The sequence below is a fragment of the Dryobates pubescens genome, chromosome 1 (assembly GCF_014839835.1).
Source record: "Dryobates pubescens isolate bDryPub1 chromosome 1, bDryPub1.pri, whole genome shotgun sequence".
NCBI lineage: Eukaryota > Metazoa > Chordata > Aves > Piciformes > Picidae > Dryobates > Dryobates pubescens.
The window spans coordinates 19,631,274-19,651,361 of NC_071612.1; the positions used below are offsets into that span (position 1 = coordinate 19,631,274).

Here is a 20,088-nt window from a genome sequence, read left to right on the forward strand (position 1 = left end):
AACAGCTAAGGAGAATTTAGCACATTCAAGATACATTGCACTTTGTGCATTATTGGTTGCTTATTTAACATCATGAATGCATGTTGTCTGCTAAGATAAGCTAGAAAGTATTAGAAGTTTCTTAGACCTATTGTCCCAGGTTGAGGCAGATTCTCCCTTGCCTCCCACGGGGGCAGAAAAAATGATGAGGTTCACACAAATGGATTGCATAAGTGATGGAAAGTTCAAGTAGAAAAGCAGTGAATGTTTTACAGAGAACTACAAGCACAGTGGCAAAAGAGATCCTAAAACAGAGTCCCTTACAGCATACCCAGAAGCATCCCAGCATTTCCCTTCTCCCTACCTGAGGGTGTACCCAAAACCCCCAGGGCTCTTTCTTTCCCCTTCTCCACTCTTAGGCTAATCTCAGCTGGCCAGATCTGAGATTGCCCTTCCCCCTTCTCCTCCTGGCATTAGGCCTAGCCAGGCCCAAGAGGCTTTGAGATAACTTCCCTTCCATTACCAGATTGGGAGCATCTCCCATGGGAGCAGGGAGGGAAGAAAGAGGAAGTATGAGACCTTGCTGATAGATTTATATGGAGCAGGACACTATGGGAATGAAATATGCAGCTTCCTGTGTCCACCCACTGGGCTGGACACCTGAGGCACCAGGGGTGCGCCCCATGTGGCAGCAGCAGGCGGCGCCCAGCCTGAACTATCACACCTATATTGTGGCATTTATTTTATTTGCATTGCTATTTAGACGCCAAATCTTAACTGGTTATTTAATACGATCTATTTACTCTGCCATATCTCTTCATATGATTCTTCACTTACAAATTCTTGAAGAGTCATTTGAAATCATTTCCTTCAAGAGAATAGATCTTCCTGAGAGTCCTTTGTGACCTATACCTTAGGATGTATAAAGCAGCTAGAACTTGTGTCCCTTTAAAAGGCCTGATGTGTTTCATTTCTTTAGGGATGCAATAAGCCTTGTGCAAAGAGTATTCAACACATTCTCGTGACCTGCTTTGTCTTTGCAGTATAAAAGAGCATATCTTGTCTTCCTCTGCTGACAATATTCCTAATATCTTGGGTGAAATTTCACAGTGGGAAATTATTCTTCATAGAACATGGAATGCATTGTAGTTTTCTCTAAATCCATAAAAAATGTTGATGCACTTTCAGTGTTAGAAGAAATACCCTCACTGATTGTAGGCTTGAATTTTCTTGAAGTGACTCTCACCAGCCCTAGACCTAGAGGGTAGGTCTAGAAATGTTCCTTGCAGGCATGTATGACATAGTAATGCTGTTCCCTGACCACAAGGGATTAACTGCAGCATCAATTTCCTCTTTTCCTGCACATATTTTCTGAGGTAGGTCTATATAAAGAGCTGTTTGGGATGAGGATGTTTGGGAAAGCAGGGCTCAGCTGCCTGATGATCCCCAGACAGATTAAGTGTTTTTCTTTGTTACTGTTTTTTGCTTACAACATCATGTTTCCTAGTTAAATAGACCTATTAACTGTCTGGGATTTGTTTCTGTTGTGTCCCATCAGTACTAAGGCTACAATGCACAGTGTTTGGATATTGCTATAATAAAAACCACTGTTATAGAATTGTCTGGATAGAGTGCAATTGCAGGAAGGAGAAAACATGAGGAAATGTATTAATGCAGTGATTTCCAAAAGAGGTATTTTAAATACTACAGGAGAAAAATTAACAATGAAGAACCTTTTACCAAGTAATTTGATGTTTAAGGATTCAATTTCATGAGGTAATGGCTTCAATTTCATGGCTTCCTTGCACTAAGTGCAGCATAAGTTGAGTCTTTCAGCACCTTGTAGGGTAAAGGTCTCTAATAGGGTAGAAGATGTTGCTGTCTTGTGTTGTATCACAGGGCTTTGTAACCCTCACCAGTAGAATTGTGGGTGTTCATTTAAAGCATTGTCTTCATGGAATTTCCTGCTAACTTACTAATGCAAAGATCCTTAACTAATTTTCTTCAGCTCTTCCTAATAAAACAAAAGTACTAAAATTTAAAAACCTATGAAGATATTCAAAGATAAGATGAAGCTTCTAGAGTGAATTTGTATTTCAACTTCCTTTTTCCCATGCCTGTTCATTGTCCTTCGCAACAACCAGAAACACTGGCTTTCTGATCTCTTTGGGTGTATGTAGGTTAAAGTTAGAGGCTATGGCATCCCAAAAATTGATATGTTTTACAAACGCAAGTTTTAGCTTTCTGGATTTGTGCAAAGACCTGTGGCCCTATCAGATTTTTTGAATGTGGATCTAACTGATCTTGACGAATGGATCCAGTATGACTCTCAAAAACCTTTATGACTCCATCCAGATGGTTTCCCAGAGGAAAGTGGGGTGGGTTAGTGTCATCTCCTTAACTTAGGGAGGCACAACAGAATTGATTTCCCCTTCATATGATAGAATCATAGAGTCAACAAGGTTGGAAAAGACTTCAAAGATCATCAAGGCCAATCTGTCACCCAGGACCTCATGCGTACTAGACCATGGCACCAAGTGCCACGTCTAATCCCCTCTTGAACACCTCCAGGGACGGCAACTCCACTACCTCCCTGGGCAGCCCATTCCAATGGCTAACAACTCTCTCAGTGAAGAACTTTCTCCACACCTCAAGCCTAAACTTCCCCTGGCACAGCTTGAGACTGTATCCTCCCTTTTCTTGGTGTCTTCTGAGGTAAAGCCATACAAAAGGATGCAGAGAGACAAACAGGAGGATGAGATTATGTAAGGAGGGAGTGATCTTGAAAAGCAATCTTGAAGTGCCAACAGGCACAGTGTAATGTTAGAAGACAAGCAGTGGAATCCGAAATAAAACCTTAAGCTTTCTCTAAATCTGGAAGTAAGTTTAGATTACTTACTTTCAGTATGTCAACCTAAAAAAGGCATCAGAAAATAAAGCAGAAGGACCCCAAGGAAGAGAAGAAGTTATTGAGGCTTATAGGATAAGTTAATAAGTTTATCCTGGGTAACTACTTCTAAGACTATTTCCAATATAACAAAGGGTAAGAAGAAATGGAGCATGAAAAATTCATAATCAACAGAAGAAGCTGTTTTGAAGAGACAAGTAATTTACAACATAAAACTGAAATAGCAAAAAATAGAAGCAGAAGTTAACCAAGGCAAATTAGAATGTGATGCAATTGTCAATTCTGCAACCAAAAATTACAGCTTGCAAAGTTAGCTTTTGCCCTTCCTCCCCATGCTCCCCTTCCCCCATTTTATTTTATCTTTTGGTGGATTTCAGAGAATAGGGAACCTCTCTAATGTTATTTTTATGAATAAAAAAAATGGATCTACCTGGAAGGGATGTGCATTAGAATTTTAAAATTAATATTTTTCTTTTCACTTTAAGCTCTATTAAGTTTACCTCTATTCTTCCCACATACTCTTAGTCACACTTAGAAGAGAGTGGACCAGAACTTTGAGGTTTTTTTCAGCAACAGACTTTGAGAATTTGCCTCCGGAGTTATATCTATAGGAGTGGCACCAGCTCCTAATGAAAATTGTTAATTGTTTTGCTCTGCTTTTATTTTATTATTATTTCATTTTATCATTATTATTATTTTAAAAATACATTAATATGTGTAAATGTTCAGTGCTCTTTAGACAGGTGTAGACAGACTGGGAAAAGAAATGTCAATACAAAAAAGAGTTGTCTTTTTCCTTGATGCCCATCTTCCCTTCTCTGAGGGCATTATGCAGCGTTATGATTTTTCTTTCTGAAAAGTTGTATTAACAAATGCAAGAGACCTAAATAAATGTCAGCCTTTAAAATTCCTGGGTTCACAAAATGTAGGCAATTAGATAATTGATTTTTTGAATCTTGAATTACAGTGTGTAAATCAAATCTAGATCAGCTCTGGTCTCATCTCCTCCTACTGTCATTTTCTTACCTGTTGAACAAATGACACAGTGCTTTGATCAGTACACCATTGAGAGACTGTTGCAAAGACCAGAATGTTAAACAGTTTGGGTGCTTCTTGGGATAGGGCAATATTCATGTGGAGAATCAAGCATCTTCAATGTCATGGTCACATACTGTCTATATGATAAAGGTCCTTGCAACAGTGTCTTCAGCTGTATTGGGTGAGGTGCTCTGAACTGCTGCTGTGCCAAATCTTTATTTCCATCCAGCCTGTGGTTGTATATCTTTACTTCAGTACAGAAACGATTCACTGCTATTTATTATCTTGAATTATGTACAAAACATTTCCTAACTAGCTTAAGTATGTTCCTGGAGACTCTCCTATGTGGCTGTTCCTCAGGCTTTATGTTATGGTATAATGCAAGTATCTTTTCTCTATATGGTTCTGTCATTCCACAGCAGGAATTAATCAAACTGCATAAAGAAAAAGGTACAGCCAGTTTCTCCAACAAAGTAGCTAATTAATACTTTGAAGTATATAAATAGTGCCTATTGTGTGGTCTAGCTATAGCATGAGTTGCCTGGGAAAACCTCCAGGAATGTCCCAAATTCCCATTTTGAAAGCTCCTGTACCAATTAAGCCAGTTCTTTGTGGTGAGGTTGCTTAGGTGTTCGGGCAATTACTTAGTCTCACATTGATCCATTGTTCCCAATCAGTCCACTTGGGGTGTTCCTAGACCACCATAGCTTGTAACTAGGGGAACTTGAATTCCATCCCTCTATCCCACTTATAACATAAATTCCATAGCTCTTGCCACACGACTATTTTTATTTCGTGCTGAGCCAGAAAGGAAACACTATTTTGATGAAAGTGTCTATGAAATAGTTTGCAGCTGCAAAACAGAGGCCTGCACTGTCAGCTGCAAGCAGAAGTCCCATTTCCCCTCCCACACAGTATTTTAAGTTTCTGGAAATACTATTTTACCAGCTGTTTGGCACAATGATACGACTTTAAAGTTCCAGTGTGTAGAATCTTGCAGATTGACTTGTCTTGCTTAACACAGATAGAAGAAGGTCCCTATTCTCCTGCTGTGTTTCTGGTTAAATGAAGTTTCAGAGGTGAGGACAGTTCAGGGACTGCAGATTATTCCATGCATTATGAATGAAACTGTTAAGTGGATATTTCAGATGAAGTGCTTAGCACTGAAATAGCTGTCAGTTAAGTCATCATTCTTAGGTTTCCCCACTAATGGCTGAGTATGTGCATCTCTGAGATTTTATGTAAGCTGTCTGTCCAGAGTTTAAGGGTTCAAACTTCAGAATATTTCTGAAGTATTCTTTTTTTTTTTCTTTTTCTTTTTTCCCCCCAAAAAATTTGAGGGCATGCAACAAAGAATAGAGAGAAAACTACCCATGTGATTCAAACCATGGATTGTGCCTAGGTAAGGCAACAAGAGTGTAAAACAGAGACTGGAAAACCAGAGAGAAAGCCAGTTTAAAATGATGCTAATATGTGCACTTAAATATCTGCTGTTCATTTAAATATTTGAATATGACTTGTGGTCATTTTTGGCTAAACTTTGAGTTTGGTGGTTCAATGCTTTGATATTAGTTGATTCTGTTGTGAACACGGGAGTAGAGGCCAACACAACTTGTGCTGTTGATATATTGTGTTGTTTCTCACTAGCTCACTGTGGACAAGCAGTCTGGGCCAGAGTCCACAATCTTGCACATCGAAGCTAACTGTCATGAAATGCGCTGTGTAAATTAGTCCATTGCTTAATACAGTTCTACAGTGTGGAATCATCTGATCTTATGCATTAATCTTTTTAGTAAGAATAACTGAACGGAGTGCTCTCTCCCAGAGGTGATCTTTCTAGGTGAGCAATGAGACATAATAACAAGGTAGTATGTGGGAGGTTTCTACAGCTGCTGTTTGGAAGATAATTAAAATGCATCAATCTCAAATGGTACTCTTTGCTATTCAAAACCTGCTTTAGAAAAATAGGAAGTGAAAAATGTCACAAGCTCCATTCAAGTTTCTAGTTCCACTTTCCTTTCAGTTTCTGTAATGTTAATGTGGAGTTTTCACACCATTTTGTGTGAACACTGACTTAAAAAATTAGTAGTCTATAGCACATCTGTAGGAGATCTGTACGGTGCAGGTATGGCAAGTACAGTTCCAAAGATTAAAATTTTTGCATTTGGAGTAAACTTTACTTTGCATTTGGTGAATCAGATAACATCTCCAAGTTTGAGTTTTGTCATTAGCATATAACAGTTCAAAACTAGTGCTTCTGACTGAGAATATTTCCTTTTCCCACAGCTAATGGTTCGTGTTAAGTCTTAATGTAGCTGAGATCATATTTTACAGGTCAGACACTGAAAATATTTAGGTTCCGATATCTCTCAAATATCTCACAAAGCTTTCCAAATTATCCAGAACCGTAGGGTTCTCTTTCTGGTTTTGTTTTCTTGCCAAAGAGGTACTTGCACCCTCTGATGAAGCTTCCTTTGCAGCTCTCTTGATTCAGTCACAGCACTTAGCTATTGAAAGGTGTTCTCATTTGGCTAATACTCAGGCAGATCGTACCTGGATTATGTACATGTTGTTACTGAGTCTTTTGGGGTCCATAACAACTTTGAATTTATTCAGTCTTCCTTGACTAAAATGATCTCTTCACGTGGATTCAAAAGAATTATTAAGGTCCTACTCTCGTCTTGTATCACAAGAAACTGACAGAGGTGTATCAGTGTATATATATGCATATAGTGCATGTGTTTATTAAAGCTCACACCTTCTATTGTGTTACTTTAAGGTCCAATACAAACCACAGAAGATATACTTTCTACTTCCTCATCTATTATAAATAATAGAGATTTCAATTATATGTCTCAGTACTATGTATATTTCTCAGTAAACTATACAGCTATGTCTGTGTTGTTTGAATAGATATTTCATGCAACCATTTTTCAGAACAGAACTGCTCTGATAAGATTTCCATTGAGTTATTTCATTGTAGGAAGAAGAAAATTTGGTGGTCAATATTAACAGTATTTTTCTAACAATGTTTGTTAGGGTATCCAAGAATATGGATGGATATTAAATCTGGTGCCTAATGTCAATTTACAATGAAAATTTCAGTGGTAACTATGAGCAAGTGTGTCCTGTTTTGCAGCACCCATAACCCATCACTGCACAGGTCTTGTCTGCAAGCAGAAGTTGGAGAAATTTGGACCAATCCTGATAAATTAATGGAGTATCTCCATAATATTATCTCAGTTAGAATTTTATGTAGATGCAGAAAACATATGAGCACAGTAACTTTGTCCCTGTTTGTTTGCGTTGTATCATGGAAGGTACCTGCACATCTAGAATTATTGCACAAAAGTCTTATTCAGAAGAGTAAAACTAGTATAAAAGGTGTGTAGGTCTATTTGTTTTGAAAGCCAGTATGTAAAATCTATCCTTATTCAGGTTACATGTCTAATCACTTAATACCCAATATGGCAAGCATTTATAAAATGACTTCTGCAGTGAATGGTTAGGCACTCATGGGTGTTTCCCACTGCAAGCTCACAGTGAATTAAGTTCATGCTGCTGGGATCAAGGAACTTCTCCACTAAAACTTGACAAAGTAGAGCCATAATCAGAATTGTTTGCTATAAGAGCTGATTTTAAGGCACTTTGTCAGCATTCTGAATGGATTATTAAACAAAATTTATAATACCTATTAATGCATCTTTAAGGTCGATGTAAAAGAAAAACTTCAGTGCATAAAGTGCCATTATTTTTAACTAAAATACTTTCCTGTTACCTTACATTCTTTTCTTATAAAACTATTACAAATAATAAGTATCATGTTAAGTAATAAGCAATATAGAAATGGTATTTTAAAATGATAATTTACCTCATAATTAATTTTATAAAATATTTTATACTGCATGTTGATATTGGGAAACCTCATTTATATAACAGGCACGGTGAAAAATGTATAGAGAAAAATACAGAACTCATTGAGATAGGGAAAGAAAGCAGTACCTAATAAACTCTGATCACTCATTTTCAGTGCTGACTCTCTATAGCTTTTATTTTTATATTTTCAAGCAATTATGTGTTTTTTTTATGATGCTTAACATATTTTCTAGTGACACTGTATGTACCAAGTGAACCATATGTATAAAATGTACTCAGAGAAAAATCCTGAAAATCCTTTCAAACAGTCTCAGAGAGGAAGACTTTTCCTCGTGATCTATGATACCAATTTGTTGAAATTTCTTTTGTAGGTTTAACACAGTCAGTCTGCTGCTTATGCCTATCGCTGTGCTTGCTGCTCATCCTTTCAGATAAAAAGCTGAGTTCCTCAGCTTTTATGAGGAACTCGGTGTAGTTTGATTCTTTATAGATTAATGTGGATCATTATATATAAATATCTCAGATATATTTGGTCTCATCACAGACCACATCCAAGAATCATTTTCAGGAAGATAAACTGTGACAGTGATTTATGTTGTATTTTGAGAGTATAAATTTCACTGCTCTTTCACATGTGTTTAAAGAATAGAAAATTTTGTTATTGATGCTTTTCATAGTCATCAACAAAGCATAAATATCATTCTTTAATGCCATGCTCTTTAAAGTGTTGGAGTAGGATGATGCATACTGTTTGATTCAAGCAAATTAACACTACACAGTCTGTGTGCACACTTTTTAATGATAAATCATGACTGAGTTCCATGTACATTTTATGTTTCAAAGGCTGGGAAAAGTTTTGTGATTTAAATCTTGTTTCTAGTCATGATAACAACACAAAATGCCATCTGTGACTAGAAACAGGATCTGGCTATTAAGAAAATGGACAAAAGAGCAGTGAGGGAATAGAGTATCACAAATGACAGTAGAGAGGGAAACTTTTAAAGATGTTTTAAAGCTTCTTCTGTGAAAAAAACCCTAACTGTGGGAACTTAATATGAAGTTGGTATATGCTACAAATAATTTCTTTTATTCCCCTGTGAGAGAGAAATAGTGTTAATTAAAAGAAAAAAAAAAAGAAGAAATGTAATTATTTTTTAATTGCAAATTAATTGAAACAGAGGTCTTCATAAACTTTTCACATAATGACATTTCTTTCTGTGTAATAAGGTTTCTGTATAACTTAAGCGTGTCTATTTTGTGAATGTGAGACCCAATGAAAAATATTATCTGGAACATATTTTGTTGTGTATAGCTTTTAATAATGATGACAGAGTTTCTGTAAGAGAGTTTGGATAGTGATAACTCCATTATGTGTACCAAGGAAAAAAATGAAAGGACATGATGTGGGGTTTAGTTACAATGTGGAGCCGATAATTTTCTTTCTTCTTGTAACTAATGTCACCACCAAGTTTGCTGCTACGAACTGTCACTTTTCAGTACTAACTTAATCTGTTTTATCTTCAAAATCCACAAAATGTTGACAAGTTATTTCATTAGAAAATCAGTTGCAGTTTTAATCTCTTCTGTAAAACATTGAATCATTTGGATTGGAAGGACCTTCTGAAGGCCCTGCTCAGAGCAGGTGAAGTTAGATAAGGATGCTCTGGAACTTTTCTGGTCAGATTTTTTATGTCTCTCTGGAGATATAGGGTCTGCAGCATCTCTAAGCAGTGTTTTCTAATATTTTATCATCATGATATTTTTCCTTATGTAGAATCAGCATCATTTAGGAGCTTCTTCTGACTCCTCTCCCTTGCTGTGTTGTCATTTTAGTGTCTGCTTTTAAGAAGAGTCTTTTCCAGTATACCAATACCTGTCATGTATGGGGGAATCTAAAACTGAGCCCAGTATTCCAGAATGTAATCTTACAATGAACTAAAGAGCAATATTCACTTTTTATTTGTTTTTCTAGTGTGGTCCAATATGCACTTGGTCTCTTTTGCCTGGACAAATCATTAGGAGATGGGAAAATGGTTGTGGAGGTTTAAGCACATGGAATGAGAGTATAAGTCTTAGAAGTGCTAGCAAGCACTGCATTGAGCAGCATATAGCATTTAGATGAAACTGTCAGGTGCAATTCCCAGTTTTCTTGCTGTAAGCTTAGTGGGGTCAAGTGAGGTTCACTATGCTCCATCTTACCCAACTATGTCAGATGGTAGATGAAGAAGTTAAGAAACTCTGTGGGATTTCTAGTTGGAAAATATTGGGACCCAGGACGGAGATTTCTTTGCTCAGCACTCATGTATGGGTGTTTACTGACCCAAGCTGAACAGATGGTGCAACCCTATGCATGGTTCTGCTATTTATCACTTGGTAGCACAAGTGTCACCTGTGGGTACCCGTCTCTAAGTTGATAAAGGTACTGTGTCATGCGAACCTTGAAAACTGAGGGGAATTTGATTGCCCAATGTTACAGATCCTATATCTATAGAAGTATTTGCTGATTAACTGTCTCTTCCTCTGCACCATAGCAATTTTCTGAATTCCCAAGTACGGAACACATTTGTCTGAAATGTGCAGTTTTGCCTTGTACTCCAAAGTTTTTAGTTTATTCTCACTTACACTTAAGCCAGTTCATTGTAGATTTGGTTAAATGACAAAAACATTGAAAGAGATCAGCCATTCTGTTGCACAGAGCAAAAGCCACATTTTATTGTGAAGACATTACTGCAGAGACATTTTTTGTCTGCTGTTTAACCAGTACTTTCTTGAAAAGGGTCTATCCATATGAATTGCATCTCTGAATCCGAGGTTCCTCTGTTTGTTTTAAACATAGTATTAATTGATGACATTTTTCATTGTACTTACAGGTCCGTATTTTCACCTATCTGATTGGAAGGGAAGCTGCTTTTGCTGATAACCTGAAGTGGATGGCCTGTGCTAACAAAGGTTAGTTAACCTTCCACTGTGAAAGCCTTGTTTGCAAAACCCTGTTACTGAGTCTTCCTGAATATCTGACCTTCCTATGGACACTGTCACTGACAACTAGTTGGAGAGGATGGGTTGTATTTTTTTCAGGAATGGAAAAGAAGGAAAAGGGTTCTTTATCTTGTGGAATATAATTTAGAACGGAAAAAAAAAATAAATCCCCAAACCACAACCCATTCTGAAATGTGGGCTGTTGGTTGTTTTGCCTTTTTTCCTTTCTATTTGTAATATTGACAAAGCTTTTAAACTATGCAAACTTAAACTTTGGTTCTGAGAATAAACATTAATTTTAAGGCATTGCTTCTACTATAGCTGTTACTTGAGTTTGGTTCCTAAGAGCACTGGGTACAAGTCCTGTTGAGTTAGGAATGGTATATAAAGCACCAGGCATCCTATCCCCTGAGGAACTGACAGTGTAATTGAAAAAACAGTTTTATGTTTTTTAAGGAAGGAGCATTAAAACATGTAAGATGCTGAGATGCTACAGTAAAAAGAATGACTAATGTAAGTAAGAATGATGCAGGAAAAAAAAACAACAACAAGCCACTAATTAATCTTCAGGTTTTCCTTTTCCATTCCTCTTGGAAAAAAAAAAGTTCTTTGTTTCCATTGTGCCACATTACATTATGATGAATTGCATCAGGTGCTATCCATTTAGTCATTATTTCTTTAACTACTGTTATGTCCAGCTGACAGAAATTACTCAGTTTGAAGTCTTGTCTTAATCAGCTAATATTACACCATAATTTAGTTTAAATAATAGTATAAAAACCCTTTGAAGCATCTTTTTTGAAGACATTTAATCAACAAAATCTTAGCTTTTTAGCCCAGCTCTACAGATTCATAAAGATCTAAGTACAGCAACTCAGAAATTAGGACCAGGCAATACAGGCTGCCTTGGCAAATCATCTGGTCCACGTCTTCCTTATTCCCAGAGGGGGGAAAGTGATCACCTTTGTCATTCCTCAGGACTACTTTGTTCTTTTCAGAGCCATGTTGCTTTAAGTAAGAATCTTACTCATATGAATCAACTAAACAGCTTAATGACTGCTTCTATATTTTTTTTTCCTCTGAGCTAAACAGTTACAATACCTGCTCTCTGATACATTACAATGCAAAAATCTTTTACCTCTAATCAGTAACTAAATACCCTTTTTTATAGCTCTGAAAAATTACCATTCAAAACAGCATAAGTTATTACGTCAGACAGCATGGAATTAGACCTTGTACAGTTTTCAGCTACAGCTCATCCATTTTCTTTTAGTGAAATGGAGGATTACAGCACAACAGATGAGAAGTGTAGTAAAGCTAGTCTAAAGATGGGTTCAGTGGCTGGACCACAGTTTACTGCTTGCATGGGTGGGCCAAAATACATTGTTGTCACCGAGGGTCAATGACCCTAAAATCAATTTTCCTCACAGTGATTTTCCCCTTGGAAGCACAACATAGATGAAAGCTGTTTGCAGGGTTTCCAGCTGACTGGACTGTGGACAGCAGTCCTTTCCTTCAAAATGGGTCACAGGGGAAATTCATACCACCTTGCAAAACTTCTTTAGCTTCTGGACTCTGACGGTGAAACCTTGGAAAAACCCCAAGCATGTTTTTCTGTTACATTTTTATGTCTAAGTAGGACATATCTAGAGGGAGTTGGCTTAATGAAGCAAAACACCAAACCATTTTAAATACATTAAAATGTTCAAGAACCCCAGAGTCCCCCTAGAGCGGTTTGTGAAATTTGCAGTGATTTACTCTTCAATATCATGAGCAAGCGCACATAATGGAGAAGCATAAAGATTTAATAATATTCTGATGTGGACAGAGGTAAAAGTTTCCTAGTGCTTAGTGGACACTTGCCAGATTTCAAAGCAGGCAGGCACTAACTTTCCCTCAGCAGTCACTTATTACAGCTCATCACTGTGTTTGGCATACTGTAAAATGGACAAAGGAGTGGATTCATCTGTACAAAGGAGCAGAGGTTGAGCAAGCAACTTAGAGAAAAATGCTTTGCATATCAGAGCTCGGATAGTGTCTCTAACTGCCAGCAGAGGACAGATCAGCCCCGAGGCAAACTGTGCCCCAGCTGTAGCGGTTTATTGTATTAGCGGAAGAGAGCAGTGTACAGGAAGCCCCAGTCACATCCATTCCCATTATTAGCATGACCCCAGCACCTCGTGCACTGTGGGCTCTTGTTGGGGGGTGGCAGGCAGCCAGTTACAGATACTGTTCACCTGCTTGAGAGGCCTCTTAGGTGGGGGGGTGGGGGGTGGAGTGAGGAGGGCTATTCCCCATGGGACTTTTACAGCTGCAGTGAAACAATGAATTCTCTCCTTAGACCCTAAGCAAAGAGGATTTTAAAATTCTGATGTTTTATTAGTTGCAAGAATATTGCAGCTCTTTTGCACAGTGTCCAGAAAATGAAATACACTGAACTCCATGTAAAAATCCATTGGAGGCATTTTGAAAAGTTATGAGTCTGATGGTAGACATTTTAAAGAAAAACAAGGCAACCAAAACCATTGCAAGGACTGCATACTATGGAAAAAGCAACTCACTTACAGAGCCTGTCTGTCTTTAACCACATTATACAGATTTCATGACTGTCACTATCAAATTTTACACATTTCCTTCATGATTTCTTTCATTCTGGGGAGGGGGGAAAAAACCAAAACTGTGCTGACTTTAAGGGGCTCTAAGGTGGTGTAATTCACACACCAGGAAGCTAAGATGCTGGTGTTAGTATGAAAAAATTCAAGTGTGGGTTTGCTGCTATTGCTTACATGGCCTGAGCAGTTGTGCTCAGGGACTTCAGAGCGTGTCTTTATCTGATGATTAAACCTTGATATAGGACAGGTAAGGTTTTTAAAACCATGGGGTACCTCTGCTCATTGGATAAGAGGGGTAAATTTGGCACTTTAGGAAGCTAATTCTTGTGATATTTGAGATTTGTTACACACAGCCACAAACACATGAATCATCAAAAAGTCTAAATACAGAGAAAACTAACTAAGAGAATATTACCTAATGTAATCCCTAGCTGTAATAAAGTAAGTTTTGTTAGAATTGTCCCATTAAAAGATTGAAAAAGAAATACTAGAACAAGCATTTAAAATACTGGAAATACAATGCATGTAGCATTTACAATTCCCTTTACTTAATTGAAAAGAAAGATAAAACTTAAATTCTTGTAGAAACAAAGTAAATAGATGAACCATAAATTCACAGAAGACAGGTAATTTTTCATATTGCACAGTTATGGGAACTGTAAAATCATTGTAGAGTTTTCTAATATGAACTACAAAAGCACAGACCATATTGATAGGGAGATTAAACAGACAAAACCTTCAATGAGAGAGAGGAACTCTACCAGAAATTACAAATTAAATCCAGCCCTGAGATGGCATTATGAAGAACCTGGAGAGAATCCATATGTTGTGTCTTCTAACACCATCTTCATCTAAGTCTTGCTTTGTATATATGTTTGGTAACAATTTTTATATTTCGGTGCACTCAGTTATTTGAAGCAACCTGATAAAAAGGAATACATTCTCTAATACTTTCAACTTTTCATCTGTTGTGGCCTGGTATAGGGATAAATCTGTTAAACACAGTTATGGTTTTTAAAAAAACGAATTTTTTTGCATTAATAGTACTTGCTAACTGTGACTTTTTCAGACGTCACACTCACTAGGCAAGGAGCATTGCATGGCCAGTCTGCAACTGCAGGCATGCCAATATGCATGTGCTGATTTACCACCTGGCTGCTTCCAAATCCAATATCACTTCTTTCAGTCTTGGGATAGTCACAAATTTTCACTTGTCCTTAAGACCTTTATTGTTCAAGGTTTAAGTTTATATGAAATTGATTCAGACTTACTATTCATTTTTAGTCTTAGAAAATTAAGCTAAAAACTCTTGTGCAGTTTAGACATATGTTTCATAGGTACTGCAAGAAGAAATAAATACTTTTGTATCCTGCTGCTTGGAGACTTCTATGTAAGTTGTGATATTATATGCATTCTCAGAAATATTACTGAGAGAAATACCTAATGTAATACACAACCACTTGAAGAATAGTAAAAAAAAAAGAAACAAGCAAAACAAGGTAAAACTATTCATCGTTATCAGTAATCTGTTACATGTATAAACCTGTATGGGAACAACACTGAAGTGTTTCACATTAAGTATTGTTTTCTGTTCCTAAGTTTTTCTTCACTTTTGTTTCAGTAATCAAGCCAAAGTTTATCACTTGAAAAACTCACAAACATTTCAGAAGGCAATCAAAATGCATGCTCATTTAAGTAAAGTATTCTTTACCTCAAAGGTAATTAATAGGCTGTGATTAAAGAATTTTCAAGGCATAGACATGGAAGAGATTCTTAATTGAGTCTTTAAGGTTTCAATTCTAATGAAGTATGACATTAATAAGTGTTAAATAATTGAGTTCAATTTGTTTAGGTAAAAAAAGTGCTGCTTGATTAAAACAAACAAGATCCCACCCTTCCCACACACACCCCCCAAAAAAAAACCAAACCCAAAACCACCCACAACCAAAAAAATCCCACCCCAACCCCCCAAAAAACCCCCCCCAAACCAACAAACTCAGACCTTTCTGTCACCTTAGATATAACAGTAGTTAATTAATCACCTCCAGTTTTTCAGACATTTTTTAATATGGTCATTCATATAAAGTCTTTAACTGCAGGCGTCCTTATATTTACTGCACATTACTCAGTGCAAGCAGATCTTTGCTCCAACTGTAATTTTGCACACTGCACAAAAGCAGCACAAGTACTGACATACTATGGACTGAAATACATAAACTCAAGCCAGCAAAAGGTATTGGACTTGTGATGTGGAATTGCATAGAAATCTGAAACAAAACAGTGGCTAAGTGTACTCTTTAAGCCAACAGAAAACTCGTCCATGGGGACGACTGAAAGTATGTGTTTGGTAGAAAGAGAAAAGGAGATATGAACGTATGTGGAAGTCAGTCCTCTCCTTTAATTCTCCTACAGAAAACTGAAGAATTTTTGCTCTTTCCTTTCAGTATTCTAGTTTTCACTTATAGCCATTGTACACTAGTTTAAGATGAAGGAAGAAAGGAGAAAGGAGGGTTAGGTTATTTGTGCTTCTGAATTTCTCAATGGTCTGTGCTTTCAGTATGCAACTTGAGACAAAGGAACAATGATGGATATGGCCTCTGGATATTGATTCTCTTTTAAGCTTTCCGAAATGAGACATACCAAAGTTCAGGCACGCTGAGCTGCTTTAGGAAAATGCAGGTCATCACCTGTACAATGAGTGATTTACACAGTTCTGAAGTATTTTGATGCTTGATTAAAAGCATTATAAACCACAGCGTGTATATGTACATAAGTACATGTGCATATGCATAATTTATGAGATTCTCTATGTGGGTAGCTCCTTTTGGCATATTTGGACTATGTATTGACATTTAGACCAAATCAAAAGGACCAGATAGGTAACTGGGTGAGAGACTCAGAAGTCCCATCATTAGAGCAGGCAGCATTTCAGAATGAGTAATGTATACACTGGGTTTTCCTATAACTGTACTAACTGAATAATTCTTGAAAGTACACTCTAATTTTTGTCTACCCCACCTGCCCCCCCCCCCCCCATATACATATAGTTACACTTTTTCAAGTATAGATTTCCTAGTTAAATTTATGTCAGTCTTTATGCTCTATAGTTGACAAAACTTTCAAAACCTTAGGTCAAAAATGGCCCTGTTTTGAATCAAGACATAAACCTTAGTTCATGTCCTCACACAATATTGGATTAAATAGTAAAAAAGATGAAATAAATAAAATTCCTTAAGCAGGATGTTGAATATTTGAGCAGTATGAATACTGTATTAAGGATATTTGTGATCATACTATAATGAAATTATTTGTACAAAAAACCCTTGCAACCTGTGCTTTTTTCTTAAGTGTTGAAAATATGCGTTAAGCTACTCTCTCATTTTATATATGTCTTCTATACAGCCTGTTCTTACACCATGTCTTAATTCATACATAGGTAAAATGTACTTAGAAGCATCAGTTCTGCAGTACATGAATTATTGGCAGGTGTATTGAATTGGAAAGTTCTAACATGCAGTCTATACAGTACCCTTGCAGTCTCGCTAAGATTGGCCCTATCTACAATAAACACAGCTCAAAACTCCCTTGTAGCTGCCATGTTTTCTGCTGAAGAATAATATTGCAGCCCCACAGAAGTTATGATCTTTTCAAGACTAGAATTATAGTAAGGCCTCTGTCATGAAAAGTTCATATTGGCCTTTTCTCATTAAAGAAAATGAAAGTATATGAACGTTAAGTGATGCATTTAAATAAGGCCTGATGAAATTGTAGCCTTGAAACTTGTCAGTCCTTCAACACCCTTCCATGATGTGGGCTCCAGATGCCAAGTTTGTGATGTATAAACATACTTGATATCTAAGCACTGAAAAGGAAGTGGTGACAGTTCAAACAGCTGTGGCCACTGCTGTTCTCAGTGCTTTCAGGTTGTAGGAGATGTTTTAAAGGATTAACAAAGATATGATCACTAAGCCAAGCAATTCTAGTTGTAGTCTACTTTTTCTGTGACCTGGCATTTGTGCTGTTATCTGATGCTTAGTCACGTTCTATAATGATGTGCATTTTCGAGCATATGCAACTACTGTTTTGTAACTGTAATTCTAATCTGTAATGTTTCTTGAAACCAGACAAAGTGGATGAGACATAAAATAAATTGGACCTCTTGTTGTAGTCGTCTTTACTTTTTTGTTCTGTTGGGTTTTTAACTTGGAATTTTGTGTTTTCACAGGGTTTTTTACTCAGATCTCTACTTTAGCTGATGTGCAAGAAAATGTCATGGAATACCTTCATGTTCTTAGCCGACCAAAGGTTATTGACCAAGAGCATGATGTAGTATGGACTGAAGCGTATATTGACAGCACTGTAAGTCTGCATGATAAAGCATTTACCATGGTCTATAATGAGGACTTAGGAGCAAAAATAGTAGTGGTAGAAACACTAGTCCTGCAGCTGTGATGCTGGAATGTCCCAATTTGGTGCAAGAATGAGGACTCAATATCTTTATGTTACAAGTAAATAATGCAGGATTGCTGAATATTAGCAGGTATTTATATATTGTAAATTACAATTAAAATGATGAAGCAAACCTGACTAACAGCCTAACTTTAAAATTTGTGATCTCCAAGTATACACAAAATTGCCACTGAACAGAAATTGATTAGATTATTTTTCTGTATGTTTTAAAACATGTCAATGAATATATCAGTATAAAAGCATGGACTGACAAGAATCACTATTTTTAGTATACAAAGATGAGTAGTCAACATCTAGGGAATAACTGTGGGGGAAAATTAGAAGATTCTGCCTTTAAAAGTGGATTGAATGGCTGATGAGCTAGAAAAATTGCCATAAGTGTCCAATTTCAATTTGATTTCATTGTGAAACATTTGAGTTGAAGCAAACCTTTCCATTATGCAGCGACTGAGTGCTCCTGATACTTCTGTATCATTTGAGGTAAGGTGTCAGATTTACCATCAGCAGATGAAAGTTGTTCATTTTCATGGGTTGGCCTGAAATAGTTTTTTAGCTATTTAGGTTTTATATTAAGTTTCTTTTGATCCAAATAAAACACTTCATGTTGCACATTATCCATAGAACAAGTATTTGTAGCAAATACCTGTCATTTATCTGAGATGACTAGTGGCAAAACTGTTTCTTTCTGGGTTAAATTTTTACTGTCATGGAGATGGAGCAATGTGAGAGAATCTCATCAACTTCATGTTGATATTTGAGGGTTAATTTGTTTCATTTTGAGTCTAGAAGGTTTAGTTTTAAATCAATTTTTAAAAAACATTCTAGGGGGAAAAAATCCCCACCCTGGAAATAGTTTTTCTTCATTTTCACATTTGTTTAGATCTTTTCTATTCTTGACTTGTGGCCATGGGTAGAATAACATAAAATAAACACTAATCATAGAATCAATAAGGTTGGAAAAGACCTCAAAGATCATCAAGTCCAACCTGTCACCTAAGACCTCATGACTACTAAACCATGGCACCAAGTGCCACATCCAATCCCCTCTTGGACACCTCCAGGGATGGTGACTCCACCACCTCCCCGGGCAGCACATTCCAATGGCTAACAACTCTCTCTGTGAAGAACTTTCTCCTCACCTCGAGCCTACACTTCCCCTGGCACAGCTTGAGACTGTGTCCTCTTGTTCTCATGCTGTTTTTTTTTTAAATCCAGTCTCCCATTTCTTCTCTTTAATCTTTTTGTTGTCATGCAAAGATGAGATGAACAGAAACTACCTGCTATCAGCATCCTTTTGGTTCATCCCATGAAACAGGGAGATGACTAGGAACATCTAGCTCTTACTGAACTGCTTTTATATGCCTCAAGCAATCAATGTGTGTGTATGTTGATGGGAGTTTGTACATTTGCTAGAGAAAGTAGCAGGAAGAGAGCCATGCTAGTGGTGGTTTAAGGCATGTCACCACCTTGTCCTTTGCCTATGATTCTTGCATTAAAAGTGCTGCATACAAAATCTTCCTTCTTTCTCAACACCAAGTCTTCCCCTTTACCTACCAACAAAGTACAAAATACTGTTTCAGAATTGATTTTATACTTTATTCTCTCTTTCACCTGTTAATCTGTATTTCTCTGATCATTGCAGGGATTAAAATATTCAGAAAAGTTACTCTAACTTTCAGTGATTCTTCTGTAGGTTATGGAAAGACTAAGGAAAATGAACAACTTAATCTTGCATGAAATACTAAATGAATACAGCAGGGGTGAGTAAATGCAAGTGAATTTGAGAACACTAGAGGGAGTGTAGAGAGGGAATCTTGAGAAAATGGGACAATAAAAACTAAAGGAGCTGTTACATCCTTGAATAAAGGAACTGTTTCAATCCAAACAAAAGCTGGATTACTGCAATCAAATGAAATACTTGCAGTTTCATCTCTGTCTCTTCTTTTTTCCACTCTCTTGACTAAGGCTAATTAATGTCACGACACACAGAGCTATCTATGTATATATATACATGTATAAATGGGTACACTCATGTACGTACTGACAAGCACACATACATTTTTTAAGTGTCTGAAAATTCTGCTCAGGACCCTAATGGGTTGGATAATATTAAAAACAACAACAAATAAAAATATTTTCAAAATAGAATACCATGATCTACTTAGTTGCAACCTAGTTTTCTCCTTCCTCCTCCTCCCCTCAAAAAAACCCTCATAGACAGAGGAA

At 36.9% G+C, this 20,088-nt stretch overlaps 1 protein-coding gene across 4 annotated transcripts in view; it reads left to right on the forward strand.

The window, feature by feature from the left end:
- The window catches only part of CACNA2D3 (calcium voltage-gated channel auxiliary subunit alpha2delta 3), a 425,193-nt gene that overhangs the window by 260,078 nt on the left and 145,027 nt on the right, over positions 1-20,088 (forward strand). For all 4 annotated transcript variants that reach the window (XR_008462276.1, XM_009910018.2, XM_054162207.1 and 1 more), the window contains exons 12-13: positions 10,672-10,750; positions 17,618-17,751. Coding sequence is in view for 3 of the 4 variants with exons in the window: in XM_009910018.2 (XP_009908320.1) it covers positions 10,672-10,750; positions 17,618-17,751 (213 nt within the window). In the remaining variant the exon portion in view is untranslated. The remainder of the gene's footprint in view (positions 1-10,671; positions 10,751-17,617; positions 17,752-20,088) is intronic.